The following is a 26,877-nucleotide window of genomic DNA, read 5'->3' as shown; positions in this document are numbered from 1 at the left end:
GATATTGGAATCTATTCCCTACTTGCCTCACGTTGTTCTTTCCCCACGTGCAAAGGTCACTGGGTTCCATGCTGTGTGTTGCTGAGCCATCTGAGAGGATCTTGAAATGTGGTGGTCTGTGTAGAGGAGTGGTTCTCTACCTTAGGCAGTCCAGGTGTTTTGGACTAAAACGTCCAGAAGCCCTCACTACTAGTTGTGCTGGCCAAGATTTTTGGGAGTTGTAGGCCAAGAACATCTGGGGAACCAAGGTTGGGAACCATTGATATAGATGATATAGAAGCCAGAATGATGTAATTGGCAATGTATCTAATAGGTATGTGAAAATCCATCAAATTTGAACACCTTGTTTTGCAAGCATCATGGGAAGTAGAGCTCTCTTCACTCATTCAGAGATTTTGTAAAGCTTAGATAACATTTCAGGAAGACAAAGCTGTAAGTAAAACTGCACACATTTTAGAATCTGAATAGCTATAATGCACATAATAGATCAATACAAAACTATGTTTTATTGAGTGGGAAAATCTAGTTTGGTAAATTGCATAAATACATATACAGTATACAGTGGTGCCTCGTGGGACGAAAAACATGCAAGACAATTGGTTTTTGTGATCACTATGGTGCTTCGCAAGCCCTTTTTTCTATGACCATGCTTTGAAGATGTTTTTTTAGACCGATGCTTCGCAAGATGTTTTTATTTAGACCGATGCATAGGGAACCTTGCAAGATGATTTTTTCACAAGACAATTTTCACTGAACGAATTAAAATCGTCTTGCGAGGCACCACTGTACCCAAAAAAGGAAACAATGTAAGAAATGCACCAAAAATGTGTTCAGTTGTTACCAGTGGAGTACAAAAACATATGCCTTGCAAAATCTGGTACAACATATGGTGAGAAGAAAATGAAAATGGGATCTGGAGAAATGCAGAAACATTGAGAATGACAACATTTTCCCATCATAGCAGCTGTGGTCTTTAAAGCATGGTATGTATGCACTCTACTGATTATTCCCTGAACATTTCAGAGCTAAGAAAGGCCTTGTCAGTGGCTTAGCAAACGGGCCTGCAATTTTCTTAATACAGTACTACTTTGGAGGTTTTTTATGGCAGAGGAGATACCAAGAAGGTGATGATGCTAGTATAGAAAGGCATGTGGGTGGCTTGTTATGTAAGTTTTCAATTCGTTATACCTATGTGTGTGTGGTGTGTGTGTATGTGTGTGAGAGAGAGGGAGGTGCCGCAAGTATTGGGTGGTAAGGGGAACATGGGTGTTATAATCCAATACATCAGAGGATCAGTAGATAGGGAAAATTGAAGTAATTTTGCTTTCTAAATTAAAATTGTATGATTGCATTTTTCTGCCCAGTTTCTGGGTTTCTTGTTTATTTATTTGTTTCCTATACGTCCAGTCTTACCTTCAGGGAGCAAAATGCAGTGTCTGTAGCTCTCCTTAATCCACATAACAACACTAAGGTAGGCATGTTCAAAGAGAAGGTCTGGGCCTAGGTGTGGTTCAGGTTTGCTGGGGAAGAGAACCTGGAGATCTCAAGTCTCCGCCCATCACTACCTACCACATTGCACCTGCAACTCAAGAATAAGAGAAAAGGATGAGTTTGATAGATTTGAGAAAAGTTGAAACCTGGTTGAGGACAACATCTTTTTCGTTAGGCTTCCTTAATTCAAAGCAGACCATTGTGAGGACAGATCCAAAAAAATGCAATTTCCTCTCCTCCATATAGGTGCAGCAGCAAAGTCGCTTTGAAAAATAAATTAAAAGCATTGAAACAAACTGCCATAGGCCACTGATCAAGGGTTATTTCAGGGAGAAACAAGGCAAAAAGTAGAAAAACCTGAAGGTGGATCCATACGTTTAGCTATGAGGAACAACGTTAACATTTTTTGTCTATTTATGCCCTGCCTTTCTATCACTAGAGGGATTACAACTAGTCATCCCCATTTGCCTGCTATGCTCAATGGAAAAGCCACAAATGTTATTTTGACAGAGGAGGCCCCAAATCCTGCAAGCACCTCTCCTTGGTCCTGGCAGAAGAAGCACAAGACGAATCAAGGATTTGCTGCTCTTTTGTGACCCCACATGTGCTCCTCACTTTAAGATACCACTGCAAGGAAAGTTACCTTGAACCCCCCAGTTTGCTGCCGAGAGAACCAAATTGCACTTCTCCTCAAAAGGCAGGCTGTTTTCCTCAAGGTGATGCTGGAAAAGCCCTTCAAGCACCTACCCTCATTGTTTCTTGCCACAAAATGCCATTGTTAACTAAATTAAAGCCCTGCTCCTCTATGATATTTGACAGCCTGAAAGGGGCTTCCTTTGCCTAACGACAGGGCCTGCCTTGAGAAGACTAAATTAATATAAACATGTCAAGATGATCCACCTACAAATAATGGAATTACAGAAATTAAAAACCAAAAGCCACAGAGAGGTTTTGTTTTGTTGAACAATTAACATATTGTTGCAGATTTCCTCTCCTGTTATTGTCTGTCTCTCAAGGTAACCCGTGTAAATTCCCGGTTAAGGGCGGGAAACCTTCAGCCCACCAAATATTTTTGCAATTCCCCTCAGCTTAGGACTTAAGTAACTTTTTGTCACTGTTCTTAAAGACCTAATCTTCCCTGCCCTCCTTAATGTCTTTGTGGGGAATTTAAAGACCCAAAGCACCCCACGACAATTATACTCTGTGTGTGTGTGTGTGTGTGACTTGTACTGTAATTTCTCTCCTGTCATCCCCTTTTGCCTCATGATTTAATAATGGGAAACTAAAAACACTGGGCCGAGCTCCGAGGAACTCTGGGATTTGTAGTTTTGAGGTGGGAGGCAGGAGAGGGAATTTTGCAATGGGGAATGGAAGGAAGGTCCTTTGTTTCCAACAGCCAAGATTTACCAGGAACTCTGGGAAATGTAGTTGGGGGAGGGCACAGACGGAGCTTTACAACGGAACAGAGGAGGGGGGGAAACGGGTGGTCCTCCAGATGCCTTTGGAACTGATTTCCCCCCATCGCTCCTCCCCATTGGTAGCGCCCGATTATGCTGATGGGACACACTCTCCAACAGCATGTGGAGAGCCGCACGTTGCCCACCCGCTGTAATAAAGATCTGGAGGGGAGAGTTTGATCTCCCCTACTTTCCACTGCCTGTCTTGGTTTCTCCCAGAAGCTGGGGATATAGCGCTGAGGATGCTCCCATGCTGGGTGGGTTGGCAAGAGAAGTGGGGGGGGGGAGGCGAGGAAGAGGAGTGGAGCAAGGCAATTCCTAGAGAGACCCGCATGTGAATTTGGGAAGGGGAGGAGAGGGTTATTTTTGAGCCACTTCCGGCCCCGCCTCACTCAGGGGAGGGCGGGGGGAGAGGGCACAGTTTTGGCTGATATTTCAGGTTCATTTTTTTCAGGAACCAGGAAAAATCATCTCGTTTGAGGGGTAAGAGGTACCAGGGAGTTGCAGTGATTTGGAGGGCGCTGGGCAGGGCTGGGAGGCAGAAAGAGATCACAGATCCCTTGGGGGGCAGCTTTCTGAAGGATGGTTACCTAGCAGGCTGTTTGTCCCCAAGTGGGCTACTGTTGTGGACGTTGTTGTTGTTGTTTGAACTTATATGTCGTCCCATAGTGCAAAAGCACTCTCTGGGCAGCTTACAACATAATTATGCAAGCCACACTTTTTGCCTTCAAAAGCTTGCTTATATATATATATTTAAAATTGTGATACATACTCTTAGTGGTCAAAATATTGTTTTTAAAAGCATCTGCAATACGGTAAGAACCCACCTGAAGTGGGTTTTTAAGATTATTGGTAGTTAGAACACAGATACAAAAACAGAGCATGCCACAATCCAAACAGGTAGAATCTCTTTTATCTGGGTGCCCTTCATGGAAACACCTTGAAAGGAAGACCTCAGCGGTGTCCTTAGTAGTTCATCAAGTCACCACATGATAGGAGGCAAAAACAAAATGAAAATAAAGATGAGACAAAAACACAGTGGCACCTTAGAGACGAACAGTTATATCGTGATGGGATCGAGTCCACATCCTCAGAATAGTAGAGTGAGACTACATACTTGGCATAATTTCTACTCTACATGGTTCCGTGGCTGGGTAAAGATACGGATGATGGATGAGCGATTCTGTGCAGGACAGCGACGAGTCCCTCTATTCTTCCCAGTTTGCTTGGTAGAAAGCATATGGCTTAAACCAGCCTGTAGCCTCTGAACCAGGCCATGGAAGAAGTGGCAGAATTGCTTATAGTTGTCAAGCTCGTAACTTGTGGAGTGAAGGGGCTGCTCTACTACAGGACCAGGGGGGAAAAAAGATGTTAGGTGGAGGAAAATCCTCTTAAACCAAGGAAGAATTCGCACACGTCAGACTCATGAACACGGACAGGCAGATTCACTAGGAATGGAAGGCTGTTCAAGAGGGAGAAACATTGAAAAATATTTGGGGGGGGGGATGTAGAACAATCTGGAGCAGGCCTCGCTGACTCGGGTTCAAATCTCTGCTCAGCCAGGGAAACTCAGCAAGGGGTGGAACTGGTAAAGCCACCCCTTAAATATTTTGCTTACCTTCAAAGCCCCATTTAGGTTGTTATGTTGATTCTGACCTGACAGCATATGGAATGGCATCTCCCACACATCGGTCTGCGGAGAGATCACAAAGCATTTCTTGGCTGCATTGATTCTGGTCTTTCTATCAAATGTCTTTCTATCCCTTTGTCTTGTTCTTCATCTAGGCTCAAATTTTGAGATTCTGGAAAGCTTTACTGTTTTTGGCATCAGATCGCTGTTTGGGTGGGTAGTGTGTCCTACCCACTAGAGGCAACCTGGGTCTAAAAATTAAAATGGCGGCAGAGAAAAGCATTTCGTGTTTTGCTCTTGAGTCAGTGAAGCTAGAGAAGCAGCACCTGGTAGAGCCTGACTCTGGGAAACGTGCGGGGAAAATGCCCATCGCCACCATGCCTGGGCCTATAGAGGAATTCCAGGAAGGATTCGCCCCTGCCCAGGTGAAGCAGGAAGATGAGGGAGGGCTGCAAGGATGCTGGGAAGCCCCGTGGGAAGCATCTCAGGCCAGTAGGTCTCCGGAGGAAGCATCGGACTGCAGCCCTCAGCGTAGAGAGCAGCAAGCGGAGCCCCTCCATCCCAGCGTCCTCCTGGAAATCCCAACAAGCCCGTTGGCCAAAGACAAGGGCCACAGCAGGGCAGTCAAAGAGGAGGATCTGGATGCAGAGTCCCTGCGCAGGCGCTTCCGGCGGTTCCGTTATCAGGACGCTGAGAATCCCCGAGATGTTTACAGCCGACTCCAAGAGCTTTGCCACCGGTGGCTGGAGCCGGAGAAACGTACGAAGGAGCAGATCCTGGAGCTGGTGATCCTGGAGCAATTGCTGACGATCCTGCCGGGAAAAATCCAGGCCTGGGTGAGGGAAGGGAGGCCGGAGTCCTGCCCTGAAGCAGTGGCCTTGGCGGAGGAGTTCCTGCTGCTGCAGCAGCAACCCAGAGAGGAGCCGAGGTGGGAAAAGCAGGTGAGTGTTACGCCTGTGTTTTGTTATTATTGTGGGCTATGAAGTTGCTTCTGATTCATGCCAACCGTATAAATGAACAATCTCCAAAATCTCCTTTCCTTAACTGCCCTGCTGAGCTCTTGCAAACTCAAACCTGTAGCTTCCTTCACATAGTCAGTCCATCTTGTATTTGGCCTTCCTCTTTTCCTGCTGATTTCTACCTTTGCCAGCATTATTTTTTTTTTCAGGAGAATCTTGCTTTCTCATAATATGCCCACAGTAGAACAGCCTCAGTTTCAACATTTTGGCTTTTAAAGATAGTTCAGGCTTGATTTGATCTAGAACCCATTTGTTCATCTTTCTGGCAGTCCATGGTATCAGCAAAGCTCGCTTCCAGCACCTATTTCAAATACAGTGGTGCCTCGCACAACGATTGCTTCATACAACGATGAATTCACACAGCGATGGGTTTCTTTGAGGAATTTCCCCCATCGTTTAACGATGTTCTCTATGGGGGAATTTCACTTAACAATGTCCCTTTTTCGCTCCTGTAAAAGTGTCTTAAACTGTTAGAAACCTGTTTTAAATGCTTGGAATCGTTAGCCCACCTCCTGAACCGTATGCAAACTTAATTTGGTGTTGTTCTGAGTCTTCATTAATTTTTGGTGATTTTTTAAATTCTCCATTGAAAGCCTTTGAATGGTCCATTCAAAGGCTTTCAATGGAGAATAAAAAAAATCACCAAAAATTAACGACGACTCAGAACAACACCAAATTAAGGCTGGATAGGGTTTAGGAGGTGGGCTAACGATTGCAAGCATTTAAAACAGGTTTATAACATTGTAAGACACTTAAAAATGAGCGAAAACGGACATCGGAAAGGACTTCAAAAGCACTGAAGCTGGCTTCAGTGCTTTTGAAGCTCTTCCGTTTTCGCTCATTTTTAAGTGTCTTACAATGTTTGGAACATGTTTTAAATGCTTGCAATCGTTAGCCCACCTCCTGAATCCTATGCAAACTTAATTTGGTGTTGTTCTGAGTCGTCGTTAATTTTTGGTGATTTTTTTTGTTTTCTCTCATTGAAATGCATTGGACGGACAGTTCAATAGAGTTCAATGAGGGAAAAACAAAAAATCACCAAAAATTAACAACGACTCAGAACAACACCAAATTAAGTTTGCATAGGTTTCAGGAGGTGGGCTAACGATTGCAAGCATTTAAAACAGGCTTCAAACAGTTTAAGACACTTTTACAGGAGCGAAAATGGAGATCGGAAAGGGCTCTTTGATCTCCGTTTCCCTTTTAAAGCTCTTTCCGATCTCCCTTTTCGCTCCTTGTCCAGCAGGCCGAGGCAAGGAGGCAGTCCCGAAAGCAGCAAAATCAGGGAGCTAGACGGGGTACAGACTGTATTTGTCTTCAGTGTGGAAGGGATTGTCACTCTCAAATTGGCCTTCTCAGCCATACTAGATGCTGTTCCAAGTCCTCCATACAGAACACGTTACCATAGTTTGATTCCCCACTGTGCCTTCATAGGATCCATTGGGTCCCTTCCAGATCTGCAGTTCTGAGATGAAGATGATTTAGGGCATGGGCAGGGCATGGGCAGAGGATCATTTCCTTGTCCTAATTGTCCTCAACTTCCCCTTGATACCACAGTGATTTCTCAACATTTCAATAGGTTTTCCCCATCCTCTGAGATCAAATCTCATAAGATATAATTACTGGCAGTGAATATTTTATGCAAAAATATGATGTTATTTTTTGTTATTTTTGGTCTCTCCCCGTTGCACTGCCCAACCCTCGAATAATGTTGTGACGGGCTGCATCTTTAAAGTGGTTTCTCACCCAGTTTTTTTCTGCTCCTCGGGCCCTCCCTGTCGTTTCAGGCTCTGTGGCCTTTCAGAGAGACGTCTGCCGATTCGACCAAGATGGCTCCCTCGGACTCCAGCACATGGCCGCACTTCAGAGAGAACAAGGAGGAGGACAGCGTTGAGATCCCTGCTCTGGGTAAGGCTTTCTTGGGTGGGATGAACTCCAGTGGAGTGACCTTCACCTTGGAGTTGCAGTCCAGCGTATCTCAGAGATGCCAGTCGGAGCAAAGGCTGCCTTATGGCCATGCATCAACAAATACAGAAGGATCTCTGCTCCCTTGGAATCAACACTCTGGGGAGCAGCAGAAAATGAAACAGAGAAGGGAATGTGGGCAAGACCCGTCAGTGTCTTTGAAGCCCCCTTAGCTTTCTTCAAGACTGGCACCTGGTCTTCTTTGACCTTACAAGGGCAATGACAGCTGGCATGTCTGCCACCCTGGAATGGATCCCCTGGAATTTGGGATGGGATGTATAACCCAGTGGTTAGAGCAGCTACTTTTCTATGTATGTAAAGTTTCCCCGCTCTAATCTCTGGCATCTCTAGTGCAAAGGAGCTTCATAGCTTAAAAAGGGCTCTGCTTTGGTAGACAGGGTGCTCTCAAATGGAGGGGCTGTTCTCCAGAGGCTCTGAAATTCAGCTCCCATGTTCCCTCACCAGTAGCCATGTTGGCTGGGGTTTTTGGGAACTGCAACTCCCAAACTTCTGGAAGACAGCAAGGTCAAAAAGAGTGTTGGGTGCTGAAACCTCAGGTCAAATAATTTTTTTAAATTGCCACAGGACTCTTGGCTTTGGTGTGTAAACTGATCCAACATGCCTTCCCCGCCCACTCCACCCCCGGAGCGTACATCCCACATTGTTAAGATTCTTTTCCTATTTATTTATTTTTAAAGGATTCTTTTCTTATTCCAGGTGAAGAGGAGAGACCATTTTGGAAGACGAAAAATCTGCCAGTGAAAACAAATGGAGTCAGCTGGATCCTGCCGGTTAAAATAGAACAGACCCTTTCCCAAAATCCTGATAAAGGAGAATCTTCTAAGAAACGGCAGAAAACTGACACCATTAGTGAAGATATCGAAACCATTTGTTTTCATCCAGCCTCCGTGGAGAATCCGTACACGTGCTGGGATTGTGGGGAGAGCTTCACAGGGATAGACGTCCTGGTGGCTCATCAGAGTACCCACACCGGAGTGAAGCCCTTCAACTGCCCAGAATGTGGGCAGAGCTTCACCCAACGATCCCTTCTGACTGCCCACGAAAAGACCCACATCCAAGAGAAGCCCTTTTCTTGCCCCGAGTGTGGGCAGAGCTTTAGCAAGCGAGCCGGGCTTGTGTCTCACCAGAAGATCCACACAGGAGAGAAGCCCCATCATTGCACAGAATGTACACAGAGCTTCCTTCACCGGTATGACCTCATTCGACACTTGAGAATCCACACGGGAGAGAAACCACACGAGTGTCCTGATTGTGGGAAAGGACTCCGAACCATGTCAGCTTTCCATGTTCACAGGCGGATCCACACCGATGAGAAGCCTTACCCCTGCTCAGCTTGTGGGAAGACCTTCCGCCATCGTGCAAATCTCATTGTGCACGAACGGATCCACACAGGCGAGAAGCCATACAAGTGCGAAGACTGCAACAAGCGTTTTGGTGACGCCTCATCTCTTCGGAAGCACCAGAGGTCTCACACGGGAGAAAAACCGTATATCTGTTCAGAGTGTGGGAAAAGATTTTCACAGAATTCTGGCCTGGTCCAGCATGAGAAGATCCATACAGGGGAGAAGCCCTTTCAGTGCGCCCTCTGTCCCAAAAGCTTCCGGGATAAATCGGCTATTGTCGCACACCAGAGAACCCACACAAAGGAAAGACCGTATCGCTGCCCAGTGTGTGGCAAATGCTTTGGCCATCGCTCAAATCTTATTAAACATGAAAGAATCCACTCTACACAAAAAAAGTTTAAATGTTTGTAATGTGCGAATAAGAAACCAAATCTCTCTCTTGCATGAAAGACCTGTGAAAGAGAAAGCACAACATGCTCTCTTTTCTGACTTTAACAGAAACTTGCAGTTCCCTTCTCCCTTTGGAGAAGGAATAATTTCTATTTTTTTCAACAGTGATAATATGAAATTTATTAATAGCATAATTATTAGCAGAGCTGTACGGTGCATTGATTATATGAAGATTAATACGGCCAATCATTTTCTTACGACCATTTATTTTTCCTCATTTTGTTTTATTTCTTTAGCATTTTTAAACAATTTTTGTTGTACAGTATATTAAATGAACTGAGGGAATGAGTACAGTAATGTCATTCATGTTTGAACTCCTATCAGTTATTCTGTTTAATACAATGATTTACAAAGGATAACTCTGTGGTGACATTTTAGGATACAGAAGATACTTTTTAAAAATTACTTTACCAAACCATTCTGCTCCATTTTGCTGTGGGCAGCTGTCATCTTGTATTGCCCAGAATATAAGCACAATGTCAGCATTTCCTTAAGAGATGGCTATGGGGTTTAAAATGTAAGATGGCAGCTTCCTGCCATAGAATGTGCTGAATGGATCAGGCCCAGCCTATAGCACAGATGTTGCCACATTCTATAAGCCTGTTTGTAGAAGGCGATTGATGGTAGTCACTCCACATAAGCATGACCTTAATGGTGTTGGGAGAATGAAACTATGAAATTGGGTGGGAAGATTTATACATGGGAGGCACTGGGGACAACATGCTGAGGACCCACTGAAGTCTGATGTCAGACGCATGTCCTTTACATATTCTCACTTTAGCAGGTATGATTCAGAATTCATCTATATCTGTGAAGGTTACATTACACCCCTCTGCTCAATCCTGACTGGCGAGGTGCCTCCTTATTTGCCACTAGATATAAGTGGATATTATTATTATTATTTAAAACACCAGGCACAATCTAAAAATTATAAAAACATTAACTGGTATTATATATCAGATGCAAGTTTCAACAAAAAACTTAAGTATCTGTTACATAGTGACACAGTATTGTTCCTGATATTTTGTAGTTCTGATGGTGTTATTTCTGAGATCTGCAACTGCTTATAGTACTGTGTGAAATTTCTTGATATTCTTCCCAAAGTCCCAATGACCGCAGGGACCACTGAAATGTGTTTCTTCCAGAGGCGAGAGATTTCAATTGCCAAGTCTCTGTACTTCGTTAGTTTTTCCAATTCTTTATTTTCAACTCTAGCATACCCTGGAATTGCAATGTCAATGATCCAGACCTGTCTTCGTTCTATTACCACTATGTTTGGTGTGTTATGTTCAAGGTGTCTGTTTGGATCCGGAAATCCCACAAGATTTTGACTTCCTCATTTTCTGACACCTTCTCTACCTGATGTTCCCATGAGTTTTTGGAGGCCGGAAAGTAATATTTTTTGCATAATGAGCAGTACATGAACTTTGCCACTCTATCATGTCTAACTTTGTAATCTGTTTGTGCAATCTTTGGACATTCACAAATGTGGTGTGACACAGTTTCATCTTTTTCTTGGCAGAGTCAACATTTGCTGTTAGCACTAATGCCTTGGTTTGGAGTGCTTGTTCTTGTGCAGCAAAAATCAATCCTTCAGTTTCTTTCTTAAGGGTTCCCAGCTTTAGCCATGCCCATGGTGAATTATGATCATGCTTTCCATCAATATTTCTCAGGTGTTGTCCATGTAGTGGATTATTTTCTCCAGCTGTTTAATTTCTTTTCAAATGGTTGTTTCTTATACTGAGCCTTTGTTTCTGTTGTTTTCAAAATATTCTCCATTTTCACTGCTTTCAGTAATTTTTCTTGTACTGATATTATCATTTAGGCTTATTTTTAATTCCTCTACTGCCTCCTGTATTTGCAGTAATCCATGACCTCCAATTTTTTTGTGGTAAATATAATCTCTCCACATTGCTTTTTGGATGTAGTGTGTGATGCATGTTCATTAAGTTTCTGTGTTTTTTGATCCAATTCTTCTAGTTCGTTTCTTGTCCATTCTGTTATTCCAGCTGGGTATCTAATTCCAATGAGTAATCTAATTACTCACTGGAAGGACAGATCCTGAAGCTGAGGCTCCAATACTTTGGCCATCTGATGAGAAGAGAAGACTCCCTGGAAAAGACACTGATATTGGGAAAGTGTGAAGGCAAGAGGGGAAGGGGACGACAGAGGATGAGATGGTTGGACAGTGTCTTTGAAGCTACCAACATGAATTTGACCAAACTCTGGGAGGCAGTGGAAGACAGGAGGGCCTCGTGTGCTCTAGTCCATGGGGTCACAAAGAGTCAGACGCAACTTAACAACTAAACAACAAGAACAATCTAATTACTGGAATAGCCCATGTGTTGATGGCTTTGATTGTACTTCCCCCATTTAATTGTGATTTTAAGATTTTCTGTAGTCTTTTGCTATGTTCTGTTTCTGTCAGTTCTTTAACATTTGTGTGCACGGTGTCTAGTATTCCAAGTATTTATAATTTTCATCACTTTTTAGGCCAGATGGGCGGGGTATAAATCAAATAAATAAATAAATAAATAAATAAATAAATAAATAAATCACTTGAAAGTGATTTTATAATATTGCCATTTTAACTCAATTCCATCTAGTTTTGGGATCTTGCCACGGTGTATGGACAGAGCTGCATATTTGTTAATTCCAAATTTCATTGGGATACCTTCACTAAATATTTGCACTGTGTTTAGCAGTGATTCTATCTCTGTAGAACTTTTTGCATGTACGCAGTTTAAAGTCATCCATGTATAAGAGATGATTGATTTTTCCAGCTTGTTGTGAAATATGGTAGCCCAATCCAGTTTTATTTAAAATTATTGACATGGGGATTAGTGAGATGTTAAACAGCAGTGGTGACAAAGAATCCCCCTGAAATATTACTCTTTTGATGTTAACTTCCCCAATTTCTTCACCATGGGCACATGAATTGTTGAGGTGGAGGTGCTTGTGTGCTTCAGGGATGTTGAGAGCTTTGCTGAAGGGCCTCCCAAGCCAGAGAGGTCTCCGCTGAGAAGCCAGACCAACTGTGTCCACCAAAACCATCAATTCTGATGAGAGGAAATAAACAAAAATCCATACCAGATCGGTTGTCACCCAAGGTCAACAAGGACTGCACCAGGTGCTATAGCCCCATGGCATGTGGTGACAAATGGGCTACAGGGCTCAGCAGACCTTGTTGAGAAGCCAGGATAGGCTGCTGCAAAGCTACTGGAACAACGTAAACACTAAACTTGCACTCTTGCTGAAAATTGAGTAGTAGTAGTAGTAGTAGTTCTTCTTCTTTTATTATTATTATTATTATTATTATTATTATTATTATTATTATTATTATTATTATTATTATTATTATTATTATTATTACTACTACTACTACTACTACTACTACTACTACTACTACTACTACTACTACTACTACTACTTCTTCAGCTTGAAATTGTTGGAGACCCATGCCTGAGGCTGTAAGTTATGGAACTTTTCTTATAGTGACTCAGTACAGGCTCTATGTAGAAGCTCCTTTGTCGAATTTTTCTTTATTATGATAGCTTTGCTTTATTTCTCTTCCTTCCAAGTTTGATTAAGGTATTTTCCAATTGGGTTTTTTAAGTTAGTGCCTTATTTTCCTCTGGTTGTTTTTTCCCCACATGCAAAGGTCACTGGGCTTCAAGCTGATGTTGCTGAGCCATCTGAGAGGATCTTGAAATGTGGTGGTCTGCGGAGAGGATACAGGATAATTCAGAATAATGCCACTTAGTGCTGCCCTTGTTGTTTAGTCGTTAAGTCGTGTCCGACTCTTCGTGACCCCATGGACCAGAGCACGCCAGGCCCTCCTGTCTTCCACTGCCTCCCGGAGTTGGGTCAAATTCATGTTGGTTGCTTGGATGACACTGTCCAACCATCTCATCCTCTTTCACACTGGGTTTCCTTAATTTAAATAAGACAACTGCTAGATAGCTCAGTGGTTTAGTTCTCTGGCAACAGAGCCATAGTTTGTGAGTTTAATTCCCACTGTGCTTCCCTGACAGGTATTGGACTCAATGATCCTTCCCAATTCTGCAGTTCTAAGATTATTATTATCATCATCATTATAACTCTAACGAGAGATTTAAATGCAGATTTCTCTCTCCATATGAGTGAATATAACACCAGTAGTAAAGATACCCACTACAGCACTTGCTACGCACAAGAGTAACCAATTCAAGCATCAACCATTTGCTGCTCTTTCGTGGTACTACAGCTGCCCCCCCTTTTTAAGGTACCACTTCCACCAAAATAAGCTTGAAACCACCACCGACCTGTTTGCTGCTAAGAGAACCAGATTACACCTCTCCTCCTTTAAAGGCAGCCTGTTTTCCTCAAGGCAATGCTGGGAAAGCCCCCCCCCCAAAGCACTTCCCTTGTCATTTCTTGGCATGAAAATACAAATGGAACAAAATTAAATTACTAACAACATCCTGCTTCTCTGTGACATTTGGCAGCCTGAGAGGGGCTCCCGTTGCCTAATGGTAGGGCCAGCCTTGAAGTGGCTAAATGAATTTCAAGATGGTCCAACTGCAAACAATGGAATAAGAGGAATTAAAAAGGAAAGACCAGAAGGAGGTTTTCCAAGAGAAGCACAATGTACAGCTAGCGTCTTGCTGGGGAATTCTTCCCATGTTTTTGCCTCTCAGGGATAACACAGGGAAAATTTTAGTCAAGAGAAAGGGTGGGAGACCTTCAGCCCACCAGATATTTTTGCAATTCCCCTCAGCTCAGAAAGGAAGTTACTTTTTCATGCTACAAGTCCAAAATGCCCCTTCTCCTGCCACCATGAGGGAAGTAACTGGTCTTAAGGTCACTGTCTTCCCGCCCCTCCTAGGTGGGGAACTTTAAGCCCAGTAGCACCTGTGGGACCAAGGCACTGAGGGTTAAAATGATATATATTTGAGAGAGGGAGAGAGAATGAGGATTTCTGGGAACTGTAGTTCTGGGGGTGGAAGGCAGTTGGGGGAGCTTTGCAAAGCGAGGCAAGCAATATCCAGCAGCCAAGTCCACCCAGGAACTCTGGGAATTGTAGTTCGGGGAGGGCACAGACTGAGCAAGGGGATACAGGTGACCCTCCAGATGTTTTTGGAACTCATTCCCCCTCCCTCGTTCCTCCCCATTGGTAGTGCCCAGTCGGGTGGTGTGGAGGTGCAGTCAAACAACATGTGGGAGGTTGCAAGTTGCCCACCCCTGTAGTAAAAGGGGTTATCCCTCCCCCCTCCTGTCCTGGTATTTCCCAAGAGCTGGGAATACAGTGCTGAAGATGCTCCCACAGTGTGTGGATTAGATGGCAAGGGGTTTGTGTGTGAAACAAGGCAGTTCCTAGAGAGAGCAACATGTGGATTGGAAGGAGGGGACAGGAGGGGTTTAGTTAGAATCACTTCCTGCCCCACCTCTGCGGTGGGGGGGGGGAGAGGAATTTTCGATGGATCTCTCAAGTGCATTTTCATCTCATGGGAGAGGGATTTAAGAAGTCCAGGGAGTTGCAGCGATTTGGAGGGCGCTGGATAGGGCTGCGAGGCAAACGACAGGCAGAAAGAGATCACAAGACACCCCCCCACCCCCAATGTGGCATCTTTCTGAAAGATGGTGCGATTAATTTTTTGCAGGCGGCTTGTAATAGATAGGTGCTTTGACCATCAAAAGCTTCCTTTCTCCTTGTTTGTTTCTTTTTGTCCTTTTTTATTATTTTTATTTTTTATTTTTTTTGGTCTGGAGGAGTTGACAGGAGATTGGGGAGCAGATTAGTGACAGAACAGGAGCTCAGTAAATGGTGATTTTTTTTTCCTGGTCACTGTGTGCAGAATTAAACCCACCAGGAACTGCTCTGTCACCAATAAACACTGGGAGTTGTAGTGCCGAAGCAGAGGGTGGCAGTGGGGCTTCAACAGCCATAGTTCCACATCTCTTACTCCCCTTTCGACATCCCTTCGCCATTGGGAATTGTAGTTGTGAGGAGAAGCAGTGATGCTGGAATTGTAGTTGTGGCGGGGTCCTGCTCCATGTGTACTTAGGTTGTGGGTGGACCTGGATAGCTATCTGACAGGTATAGTCCATATGCACTGTAAAACCTGTATGGGACCAGGTGCCCATACATGACCTCAGCTCCAAAATTATAATTATAAAGTTTCCAGCTTCTAATCCTGATACACTCGGACCCAGGAATAAAAAATGCACAAAATCGTATAAGAATCATCCTATACCTGGTGCGGCAAAATCTACTCCATGCAATGAATGCATGGACCTCTAAGAGCAGCAAAGGTCTTTCTTCACTTAAAGGGCACCCCCAACCCAAAAATGTATTCATGTCAATAAAGAACATGGAAAAGCCCCTCCCCCACCTTTTTAAAAAAACTACAACTCCCAGAATCCTTCCTCCAGCATGCCTGGGGGTGGAATGAACTGGACAGGGGAGTTCTAGTCAAAATCGTGCAGTGTGGGGGGTGGAGATTGGAAAGCATTTCCCCAAACGCTGTAAATCTAGCAGGGATCTTTATGCCGTTTATTTCCATGCAGGCAGGTGGAAGCTTTTGGCCAGTCTCAGCAGTGCAGTCCTCTATATGCCTGCTCAGAAGTAAGTCCCACTGAGTTCTGTGGAATTTACTCCAAGGTAACTAGATGTACAAGCGCAGCGTTCACACTACAAAAACAAAGAACCGTCGCAAATCACACTATCATCTGAGGATTTATGTGTCTCTTCCATTATTTCTATCTCTATGTAGCAATTTTAGGTTTTCCTGAAGCATAGACAGGAAGTTCAGATGCTACTTGTGCCTCTAGAGATAGATTTTCTTAAAAGGTTAAAGTGATACGTGAGCTGTTCCTTGAGTGTTTCTCTTCAAACCAAACAAATTTTCCTCAACTAGGCACCCCAAGATGTCAGCTCAGGATTTTTCTCATAATTGTGATCCAACCACACTGTTTTCAACCTGGCCCAAAAGCATCTCAACGCCTCTTATGAAGAGAGCTGTATGGCGCAGTGGTTAGAGTTTTGGATTGGAACTTGTGCAGGTTTGACTCTTCTGCTTACAGAGACGCAAAGCTTGGCTGATGACCTCAAAGCCAGTCACTCTGGCTTTGTGGGACCTACCTTATAAGGTTGTTGTGACAATAAACGCGTGTGGAACAACACCACGCACGCCCACTGGAGCACATTGGAGAAAATGCTGGAAATGGGTGGAACTATAAATAAAGAAATCAAAACTTGGAAAAACTCTGCTGAATTGAGAAAGGACTATACAGTCCCATATCCTTTGGCCTTAGTGACTTAAAAAGGGGCACAAGCTGGATGTGTACCTTTCTGTTTCTGCTCCACAGCATTGGAAGGATACTGAAGGCCATCTAGTCCAACCCTCATCAGTGCAGGAGCCTTGAGCAGCCACTGTGCTCCATGAACCAGACTATCCTCCTTTGAAGCCGTTCATTACCGGCTACATATTTTGGTACAACATTTTGTTAATTTTACATTCATTGTAGTTCTGTGTGATAAAAAAAGGGGGGGAGGCGGTGCTTTGATTCAATTGCTTAAAAGTTACGAATACCAACTTTATATCCATCTTTGCAAGCTGAACAATTCTGTAGAACTCAAAAGCTCAACTTATTCGTAACTTTTAAGGAGAAGAAAGATGGGGTCCACTAGTCAGTGACAGAGTCATAGATGAAGAATCTGAATGATGAACGTTCAGCAGTGACAAAGCTAGCAAAGATCCATCTTGAGCTGGAGACACCCAGAATCTTCTTCTAATTGATGGAGATTTAACTACTATATAATGATTGGCAAGGGTAAGGGGACAGCAAGTTCTGATGAGTCTGGGAATTCCAAGTATCAAAATTGTGGGATGATGAGTGGCTCTGGCCATGCAATGAAAAATAAACTGCCAGCATGGCAGACAGAATCAACTTCCCCTCAATACTGTATATAGTTGATTGAACAAATATACAGTATTATTCAAGAAAATATATGAGCAATAGAGCCTGAAGGGAAGACATCACAATGCCTTTGTATCTGCTTGGGTCTACATGGCTAGGAGGGTGTTCCTAAAACATTTAAAGAAATATGTGCTGTGTCCAGAATTTCCAAAAGGAAAAAAAAAGACATTTTAAGCTCACCTTGAAAGCTTTGGGAATGAGCGTAGGTTTGATGACCACTAGAGATGTTGTGTCCAGGTTTTGTTCCACCCTTGGGTCTCCCTATGCAAGTCCAGATGGCTGCAACATACATTGCATGCAAAGCAGTGGAATTAGACCTGGGGTCCCATCATGGATGCAGCTGCAGCTATTTACATGGGCTTATCATGGAATCATAGAAAAGTGAATTTGAAGGGACCTACAAGGCCATCAAGTCCAACCTCCCTGCTCAAGGTAGGAATACCATCAAAGCATGTCTGCCAGGGGATGATCTAAGTTTTTCTCGAATGTCTCCAGTGTTGGAGCCCCCACCTACTCCCGAGGTCACTGGTTCCACTGTCATACTGCTCTAAGGCTTCACAAGGCTCTGCAGAGGACTTGGGGTGGGGGGGAATGGCCATATTTATTTATTTATTTATTTATTTATTTATTTATTTATTTATTTATTTATTTATTTATTTATTTATTTATTTATTTATTTATTTATTTATTTAATTTTTTTTTACCCCGCCCCTCTAGACCATGTCTACTCAGGGTGGTTTACACAGATAAAAACAGAACAATATAAAATATATAAAATCATGAAATTACGATTTTAACAATTAATTTGAAGCAAACAGTACCAAGATGGCATGAATCAAAAGAAAGGATATCCATGTTGCTGGCATAGCTGAATTTACCATTATTAGACAGACAAAAAGGCTGCTCCAGATATTTTCCTAACAGATTTTATTTTGACACTCGAGAGGACAAACTATGACAGTTCTGAAATTTCCAAGGCTGCTTCTAAATCCTACAGAAACAGAGAGTTCTGTGTTTGTTTTGTTTGTTTGTTTGTTGCTTACAAATTAGGGGTACAGAAGCTGTACTGTTGAGTCTACCACTCAAAATAAGATCTCTCTATCCAGGTCCCCACCCTTGGGCCTCCAGATGTTCTTGGACTACAACTCCCAGAAGCCTTCAACACCACCTCCACTGGCCAGGATTTCTGGGAGTTGAAGTCCAAGAACATCTGGAGGCCCAAGGTTGGGGACCACTATGAATACAAAAAAGTTGGTTGTTGTAAGTTTTTTGGGCTGATTGGCCGTGTTCTGGAGGTTTTTCTTCCTAATATTTTGCCAGTCTCTCTGGCTGTCAAGGACTGGCGAAACGTTGTGAGGAAAAACCTCCAGAACATGGCCAAAAAGCCCGAAAAACCTACAACAACCGTCGGATCCCAGCCGTGAAAACCTTTGCGAATACATTGATAGAAAAAAGGCTTCTTGAGGAAGTGAAGCACAAATTCCAAGTGTAAAAGTTGTAATTTTGTAGCATTTTAATATATATATTTAGTGAAAGCAACTATTTAACAACCACTGCAACAAACTTAATTTCCTATCGTTACATACTTAAGATTTCTTTTGTAGAGAGACCTAGTAAAACGTATTTTGGAAAAACGTATCAAATACTGCATCCTGAATAAACTGTTTTGGCACATGATGACACATGTAACCTACAGCATCAGCATCAATAGCAAGAAACACACCAATTTTAAAGACAACCATGTGAACAGGCCCATAAGAATATATGCTACAGCTACAGGACTATACATACTATTATATCAATAGAATAAAAGGGGGGGGGGAAATAACCCATTCAAATTATCAGTGTGATTGCATCCTTAGTCTCTTAAATGTAACCATAACCCTAACCCTTGTTTTGAATCAATATAAACTTGAAACTCCTACTTTTAGGCTATTTCCCAAGGATGTTGGCCAGTGTTTGGGTTTGAATCTCGAATCTGGGTCTTTGGTACCAAGTCCTGAGTCCCTATGAAAAATGACATTTTTTTTCTCCAGAAAAAAAGAAGGAAAGGATGGGTTCTGAGTTAAGTCATTGAAAAAAAAAAACCCAAGTCAAGTCCAACTTGAGTCACTGGTGTGACTTCATTCTGACTTGATAGCAAGTCCGGCAATATGAATCCCCAACTTTGCTGTTCCCTCCCTCCTATGAAGAGCTGTGGATATCTTGAATGCTTGCGTGTATGTATATGTAAGTCGTCACAGACCCAGTAAAAAAATTGCCCACCTTTGAATTTTTATTGCAATGAATGGATCCCACGGTTATTTTTTTAATATTTACAGTTTCATGGTCTTGTATTAAATCTGCTGATTGGGACTTCTCTAATAATAAGTTGTCCATGTTTGTCAGAAAAACACAAACCTATCAACACTCTACTCTAAACTTGCAACAGTAAATTTTGTTTTTAACACAGAAACTTTTTTTAATCCAATTGCTCAGTCCTAAAGCAGGCGCACTTAATCAATGGGAATGGAAACAAACCCACAAAGGACTGTGACAGCTTTGAGACTCAGAAATTTATTTCAATGCCAGCTTTTGTGGATTAAAATCAATTTCTTCTGACACATCACAATACGGTACATTTGCTTCTGCCTGTGGAGGGAGCTTGCTGTCCACCCTAAAGCTTCTGCTACACAAAACGTTTTCACCTTCCAGGTGCTACAAGGCTGTTCGTCATATTTGCTGGCACCACCCTCGGGGAAAATAAACGCTTTTGTGTTTCTTCGGCTGCGGTTGCAGAAACAGACTGAATCTATGGGATTTGCATAAATACTAAGTGATCATTGAGCAAATGGATTTTCTGAGTCTACTCCCAATGGTGGGACTAGCCCTTAAAGTAGAGGCGATTACATTTTACTCTCACAAAAAAACCCAAAAGGCGAGGCAGAAAGACCCCCCCCCCTCTTTCTTTCCGTCCACCCCCGCTGTTCCTGGACATATAAATCTGAATTTCTCCAACATCTCCCCCGGCAGGAGTCGCTTCTTTACTGGGCTCCTTTAAGGCGAAATGTGAACCCAGAAATCTGCTCTCCAGACACACGAGGCGCGGCACCAGTTTTCTGCTTTTTGTGCTCTATGGATTAAAAGAGAGAGCGAGGGATAAAAAAGAATATAGAAGATCATTTCCTCTGTTTTCTGCTGTGGGAGACCCAAATGGGTTTTGAATTCTTCAGGCGCGTCTGCGGCTCCAGGAAAAGTCGGAGGGTAGGGAAACAAAAACACCCGTGGAAACGTCGCCTTGAGGTCTGGGATCTTAAATTGGGAATTTGTTGGGTGTGAGCGCAGCGGCGCCTCCATCTCCGATGGATACACAAAGCTCACCTTGTAAATGGTCCTTATTCTTTCACCAGCTTTCTTCCCCCCCCCCTTTGTGGAGTACGGAGATTTATAGAATAAATGATATATAGGAGATAGGGATGGGTTGATTTTAGATTTTGCTTTCCAGTTCTTATGATCTTGACTTTTAAAAATCCCAGCGGCTGGTGTCACTGTTTGGTTGCGTTTTCGTGCCTTTCTGTATCCGTTTGGACGTTATATGTGAAAAATATATATATTAAGAGTGGTTTTCTAAATGAAAGACACGGGAAAAGATGGTTACAGGAGTGTGGCCACACAAACACAAAAAAAGCCTGTTTTGTCTCTGTTCATTCATTTGATTTGATTTTTGGAAACCGATGAAACAGAAAGACCCGTTTCTGTCTGATATCTCCGTTGCTTGCCGTCTTCTTCAGCCCCACTGCCCTCTAGAGCTCTTGGACTACAACCCCCATCCTCCCCAGCTACCAACACCTACCCACCCCGGTGTCACTTTAGACAGAAACTGAGTTATTCATAAGTGTTCTCCCCACTTTATGTTTTCTCTAACAGGATGGGTTCCTTTGAGGAAATGGGAAAACAGTTGTTAGCCCAAGCAGAACTTGCAAAAGTTACTCTTTTCTTTCTTTTATTACTGCAGCAAAATTGGTGGCCTGCAGTCCACGTGAGCTTAGGACAAGTAAAGCATTTTCAGTTTGCAAAGTGCCACAAGACCCTTCTTTGGCAGACTTATAATGGCTACTGCTCTGGAAAGGTTTGGACTACGACTCCCAGAATTCCCCCTCAACAATATGGACACTGACCATGCTACCCTGGGGGATTCTGGGAACTGTAAATCAGACATAAGTGTTTGTAAGTTCTGCTTTGGAAGCATCTGTGCCAATGGGGAGGGGGGTATCAGGCAGCAGAATGGGTGTATTATAAAAGGGAAAAAGTTAACCTATTTAATTTCTTATTATTTAATTTTCACAATTTGGGAGACAAGAGTGTATGTGGATTTTTCTACCTGGTGCATCTGAATAACTTAGCTATCCTCAGCTGCTCGATACTGTGTCATGAGGGAATGCCATTTACACCTCTCCTTCAGGGAGCAGAATTATTTGAGATTGCCCTGTACATGTACAGAGTGTCTGGGCTTCTTTGCTTGAGGAACTGGGTGTGATATCTAATGAACTGTAACTGAAGTGTCACTTGAAAACCATACCTCCGACGCAGTCTTTCTAACTTATCACTAAGAAGCCACGATAAGTCTGACACATCCATCTGCCATGAATTTTTAGGACTCTAAAATTCTCTGTACTAACAACAAGATACCGGTGCATGCCTGAAGAAGTGGGATTTGATCCATGAAAGCTGGCAGACTGTATGATTTTTTAAAAAATAATAATCATATGCCATTAAGTCAGTTCTAACTTCTGGCAACCCTTTTCAGGCAGAGAATACATAGAAATGGTTTACTGTTCCCTTCCTCTAGAGGGCGCCTTGGGACTGTGTAGCTTGCCCAAGGCTACACAGGCTGGCTCTTCTCCCAGGAGGCACAGTGGGGAATCCAACTCCGAACATCTGGCTATGCAGCCAGATACTTAAACCATTGAACTATCCATTCAGACCACTTAGGGTTCTTAGTGGTCTAGTACAAGTATTGCTACTCCTTCATTGTGTGAATTGCCTGATTCTCTGTCTCTGGAAGAATTATCTTTCTTTGCATCAAGAATTTTAATTTTTAGTTTAACATCTGTTTTTAAAGTTGAGGCCTTATAATAGGTGGGTGATTGTACTTCATGTTGTTTGTATTTTCAATTTCTGTGCTATTTTAATGCAATTAGTAGATTAATCATGTTTTTAAAACTTATTTTATAAGCTGCTTTGAAAGGCATGATACAAAATACGTGCACAAATAAATGAGTCTGTTATTCCCCCTCCCCCAGGAACCATTCTGTCCAGCTCGAAATCCTTCAAGCAATTTGCTGGGAACAGATTTTTTTTACCCTAAGTGGCTTTAGGGTTCCAGATTAGCCCACGGTTTCTGTGGAAGACAAAATGGCCACCGGGCAAGGAGGGACTTCAGCTTTGAGTCTCCTGCTAGAGGCTATTCCGAAACAGGGAGTGAAAGCAGAGGGATTGGATTTATTGGACGTGGAGGAAGCAGCAAGAGAAGGTCTGAATGTGGTCCGTGCTGAGCGCCGTAAGGCGATCTGGGAGAGTAACGTGCCAAAGTGTGTGAAATATGAACTGAAGAAGGGGCCACCACAGCCTTGAGAAGCCCAGCTGCACGATTTCCTAAAAGCAACGGCGTCTTCCTCCTCTGAAGGAAGAAATGCACAGCAAATGATGTCAGCATTAAGGGATGAATCTCAAGCCACCGTGTCTCCTTCTGAGGGAGCTGTGGATGCCAGGAAACATCGGAGGCATGAAAAACCAAGCCAGGTCCTGCTCCAACCCAGCAGAGCCCATCCGCTGGCTGACAACCTGTTGGCCAAAGACCCAGACGACAGGAGGAAGGTGAAGGAAGAAATCTTGGCTGAGAAGGCCGTCCGCGGTGACGTCCAGCGCCAACGCTTCAGGCACTTCCGCTACAAAGAGGGCAAGGGGCCCCGCCAGGCTTGCACCCGGCTCCGGGAACTTTGTCACGGCTGGCTGAAGCCAGAGAAACACACTAAAGAGCAAATCCTGGAGATGGTGGTCCTGGAGCAGTTTTTGGCTGTCCTGCCCCCAGAGATGCGGGAGTGGGTTGATGAAAGTTGCCCAGAGACCTGTGCCCAAGCCGTGGTCCTGGCAGAAGGTTTCCTACTGAGGGAGCGAGAGGACGAGAGGCCCCGAGGGCAGGTGGGAAAACTGTGCGGGGTTGCTTCCTACCACAGGTTGAAGGGGTGCGCAAGGATTTTGGGTGTAAGGTCTGCTCATCTCCGTGGCAAAACAGTGGCTGATGATCACGTTACATGTGGCATTCGTCCCGTGGCGAGTATATCAAAAATTACTGTGTGAACTAAAAAAGTGAGGGCCGTCTTATACACCGAAGTAAGTTAAGGAGAGAACAAAAACAAGTGCAGGGGAAAGCAGGGATCAAAGCGATCCTGCAGCGCTTTGATCCCTTTCCCCCTGCACTTGCTAATCCTCACTTAGATTGCTTAATTTTGGATTAGAAAAGTGGGGGGGGGGGGTGTCTTATACACGGAAAAATATGGTAACTTATTTGGGCTGTAGGTAGGTTTCAACAGAACTGTTGGGCAACTCATTGGTTTGGGCTTCTAGCTGCAGCGCCAGAGGTTGGGAGTTCAATTCCCCCAGTGGGCCTTCTTGACAGGGCTGGACTTTGTGATCCATAGAGTCCCTTCCAGCTGTACCATTCTAAAACTATTATTAATTATTATTAAAATATGTTTAACATGGCTGCTTTCATTTTGTGTCAGAAAAGGAGAAGCCACCAACTCCTAATCCCAAACATGCCACTAGCTATGATACCTGAGGGTTTTCAGGGAGTTGTGTCAGAAAAGTCAGCTATAAAATACATAAATATAATCTGGATTGGGAGTGTCATGCTTGTTTTCCCCCAAAAATGAAAGTGGCCACGTTAAGCCTGGTTACTTTAAAATAGGGCAGAATTCAGAGAGGTAGGTGTATTTCAGTTATGTAAAACAAGACTACTAAAATTTCTTAGTCTTAAAGATGGCAGAGTACCCTTGTTTTCTCTTCTTTTTTGGTTTTGTGTTTGTTTTGCTTCTCTGTGTGACCAAAAGCTATTTGTTATGTTTGTCTCTGATGTAATGGAATTGGTTGAGCATGTTGGATCATATGAGTGAATAAAGCTCAATACATATTGTAGGGATGGTATTCCTGCCTTGAGCAGGGGGTTGGACTGGATGGCCTTGTAGGCCCCTTTTCAACTTCCCTTTTCTACGATTTCTACGATCTATAAGGGGCACCTCTTCCTATAAAGATGTGTTGTTGTTTAGTCATTAAGTCGTGCCCGACTCTTCGTGACCCCATGGACAGAGCATGCCAGGCCCTCCTGTCTTCCACTGCCTCCCAAAATTTGGTCAGATTCATGTTGGTCGCTTCGATGACACTATCTAACCATTTTGTCCTCTGTATAGTTGTACACCCACCCAATAATTAAGATTTCTAGAAGGGCACTCTTTCATGTCTCTCCCTGTCAGAGATGGTAAACAATGGATTCAGTTAATACATTGAAACTCAAGTTGTTACTTTTCTTAAACGCATGGCAAGCTCTGACACATTAAATACAGAATTTGAAAAGTTATGCTTTTAATGTTTTCCACATACTTTTAAAATTTGTTTTCTTAGGATGAGATCTGTTCCTCCTGTTTTAACGCAAAAGTAAATTAAGATGTAATGTTTTAAATTGACTGTTTGAGTTCTATGTTTTGCCCATCCTTGGGAGTATTGCACCATACAATGATGTAGGAGAGGGCCTTCTCAGGTGTGGCCCCCCCACCTGTGGAAAAGCCTGGCCTTGGTGGACCAGCTGGTGCCTACGTTCTCTCCTCTAGCCATCAGCAGGGCCCCTGAGGCTGAATATAGGGTCTGGGTAGGTTTCCGTGGGTGGCGGCAGTCCTTCAGATAACTTGTCCCCAAACTATTTAGATCTGAAAGGTCAGTGGTCTTTTAGAGACAAATAGGAATTTTTTCCCCTGCAATTCTTTTGACATGTTTGTATTTCCTCTAAACACAAATATCTGCTTTTTGCTCCTTAGTTATTGTTCCTAATAGTCACCTTTGACCACATTGAAATGCAAATGGAGGGGGAAAGCGATTCCTGCTTTCCTCCTACATTTTTGTCGCAAACATTTTCTTTGCAAAACGTGGAGGGGGGAAAGCAGGGATCAAAGCGCTTTGACCCCCCCCCTATTTCCATGTATAAAACGACCCTCAATTTTTCCTTTAATTATTTTAGGAAAAAGTGTCATTTTATACACGGAAAAATATGATACTTTTATAATTTGCTGGCTTTTAAAATGTGCATTCTGATCGTTTTGGTCTTTTTTGTATGGTGTCTCAGGACATCTTGAATAAAAATGCATATAAATAAATACTATTTCTGTTCCTGCATCTTTGAGAGAGATTCTCACTTTGGTAATTGGTATTTTCTCTTCCAGAAAGTGGATCATGTTTTCCCAGAGGCAAAACAGGCTCCACCAGACACCTGGCAGAGGCTCCATTTTGGAAAGATCAAACAAGAGGTTGACAGAGATGCCACCATGTTGGGTAAGACGTCTTCCTTCCATGTTATTTTAGATGCTCTGAAATTCAAAGGGCAATGACTGAAGCGTTGGCAGCTTATTAGGAGAAAGACTTCAACCTGAGCAGTTGGTGCAAAGCCCCCTCTTTGCACACGAACTCAGGATATTAAACTACTGACGGTGTTACTACACAGTGAGGGAAATGTAAATTCACTCACATTCATGCTCTGTGAAGTTGCACCAGGGGGTTTGGGTCTGTTTCATTTATGAGTCCACACAGAGAGATAGGAAAAAGCCTTGTTTGGTGCGTGCAGTTCTAGCTATAGCCCTACAGATGGCGGCATTATAAAGAACTGCCTTAACAAGTTGTAACAAGGCTTCATTTCCTCAATTTCATGGACTTTTATCTTGTTATCATTAAGATCAAACCCTTTCTGACAAAGAGAAGCTCATTCTTAAGCTGTAAAAAAAATTAAACAAGCCAGGAGGCTTGCCCATGGAGGTGAAGCTGTTAAAAGTGTGTATTGGCAAAGAGGCTTTGCTGGAGTGTATGTGTGGCTCTTCCTTCCTCATAAGGCAAAAGCGAGAAGGAAGGGGCTTCAACAAAGACTGTTTTGTGTTTGTGTGCAGCTCATCCTCCCTTTTTTTCATTGGTTCACATCACATGCCTGAACTGATGTTAAAGGCTTTTTTTTTAAAGTAGAAGCCCCAGTGGCACAGGGGAAAACTTAGAGGTTTGGTGGGATTCATATGTCCCTTTGCATCATGTGATCAATGGAAAAAATATATAAATCGGCCTGTCTGAAACCTTTAACATTTCCCACTTTTTAAATCTATGTGGTTGCCCCCTAAGATACTAAAAATAGAGGAAAACCGCAGGTATCCCTTTCCTTTCAAGCTAGCATGGAAGTGAACCCGGCTGGCAGAGCGGAGATGATTGATTCCGTTTGGTTCAGTTTAGATCCCATCTTTCTTGCTCAACAT

At 43.2% G+C, this 26,877-nt stretch overlaps 2 protein-coding genes and 1 pseudogene across 2 annotated transcripts in view; all 3 read left to right on the top strand.

Annotated features, from left to right (window-relative positions):
* Positions 1–3,238: 3,238 nt before the first annotated feature.
* On the top strand, positions 3,239–11,299 carry LOC140704019 (uncharacterized). Its single transcript, XM_072988483.2, has 4 exons — positions 3,239–3,431; positions 4,734–5,519; positions 7,385–7,505; positions 8,280–11,299. Exons 2-4 carry the CDS (start codon positions 4,842–4,844, stop codon positions 9,335–9,337), a joined length of 1,857 nt encoding a protein of 618 aa, XP_072844584.2. The 5' UTR covers positions 3,239–3,431; positions 4,734–4,841; the 3' UTR covers positions 9,338–11,299.
* A 4,605-nt stretch (positions 11,300–15,904) lies between these two features.
* LOC144587177 (transcription initiation factor IIB pseudogene) lies at positions 15,905–21,259 on the top strand (annotated as a pseudogene).
* LOC110070371 (uncharacterized) overlaps positions 20,479–26,877 on the top strand; it is a 23,651-nt gene continuing 17,252 nt past the window's right edge. The window contains exons 1-4 of the mRNA XM_078386819.1: positions 20,479–20,581; positions 22,621–23,518; positions 24,998–25,030; positions 25,810–25,918. Of these exons, the coding sequence (XP_078242945.1) occupies positions 23,021–23,518; positions 24,998–25,030; positions 25,810–25,918 (640 nt within the window). The 5' untranslated portion in view covers positions 20,479–20,581; positions 22,621–23,020. The remainder of the gene's footprint in view (positions 20,582–22,620; positions 23,519–24,997; positions 25,031–25,809; positions 25,919–26,877) is intronic.

Source organism: Pogona vitticeps, chromosome 2, assembly GCF_051106095.1.
Source record: "Pogona vitticeps strain Pit_001003342236 chromosome 2, PviZW2.1, whole genome shotgun sequence".
Taxonomy (NCBI): domain Eukaryota; kingdom Metazoa; phylum Chordata; class Lepidosauria; order Squamata; family Agamidae; genus Pogona; species Pogona vitticeps.
Note: the sequence above shows the minus strand (reverse complement) of the source record. Positions and strands in the feature narration are given on the sequence as shown.

Coding starts and splice junctions, on each gene's coding strand:
- LOC140704019 (XM_072988483.2), top strand. CDS start 4,842: ATGGCGGCAGAGAAAAGCATTTCGTGTTTTGCTCTTGAGTCAGTGAAG. Junction 5,520..7,384: donor AGCCGAGGTGGGAAAAGCAG/GTGAGTGTTACG, acceptor CTGTCGTTTCAG/GCTCTGTGGCCTTTCAGAGA. Junction 7,506..8,279: donor CGTTGAGATCCCTGCTCTGG/GTAAGGCTTTCT, acceptor TTCTTATTCCAG/GTGAAGAGGAGAGACCATTT.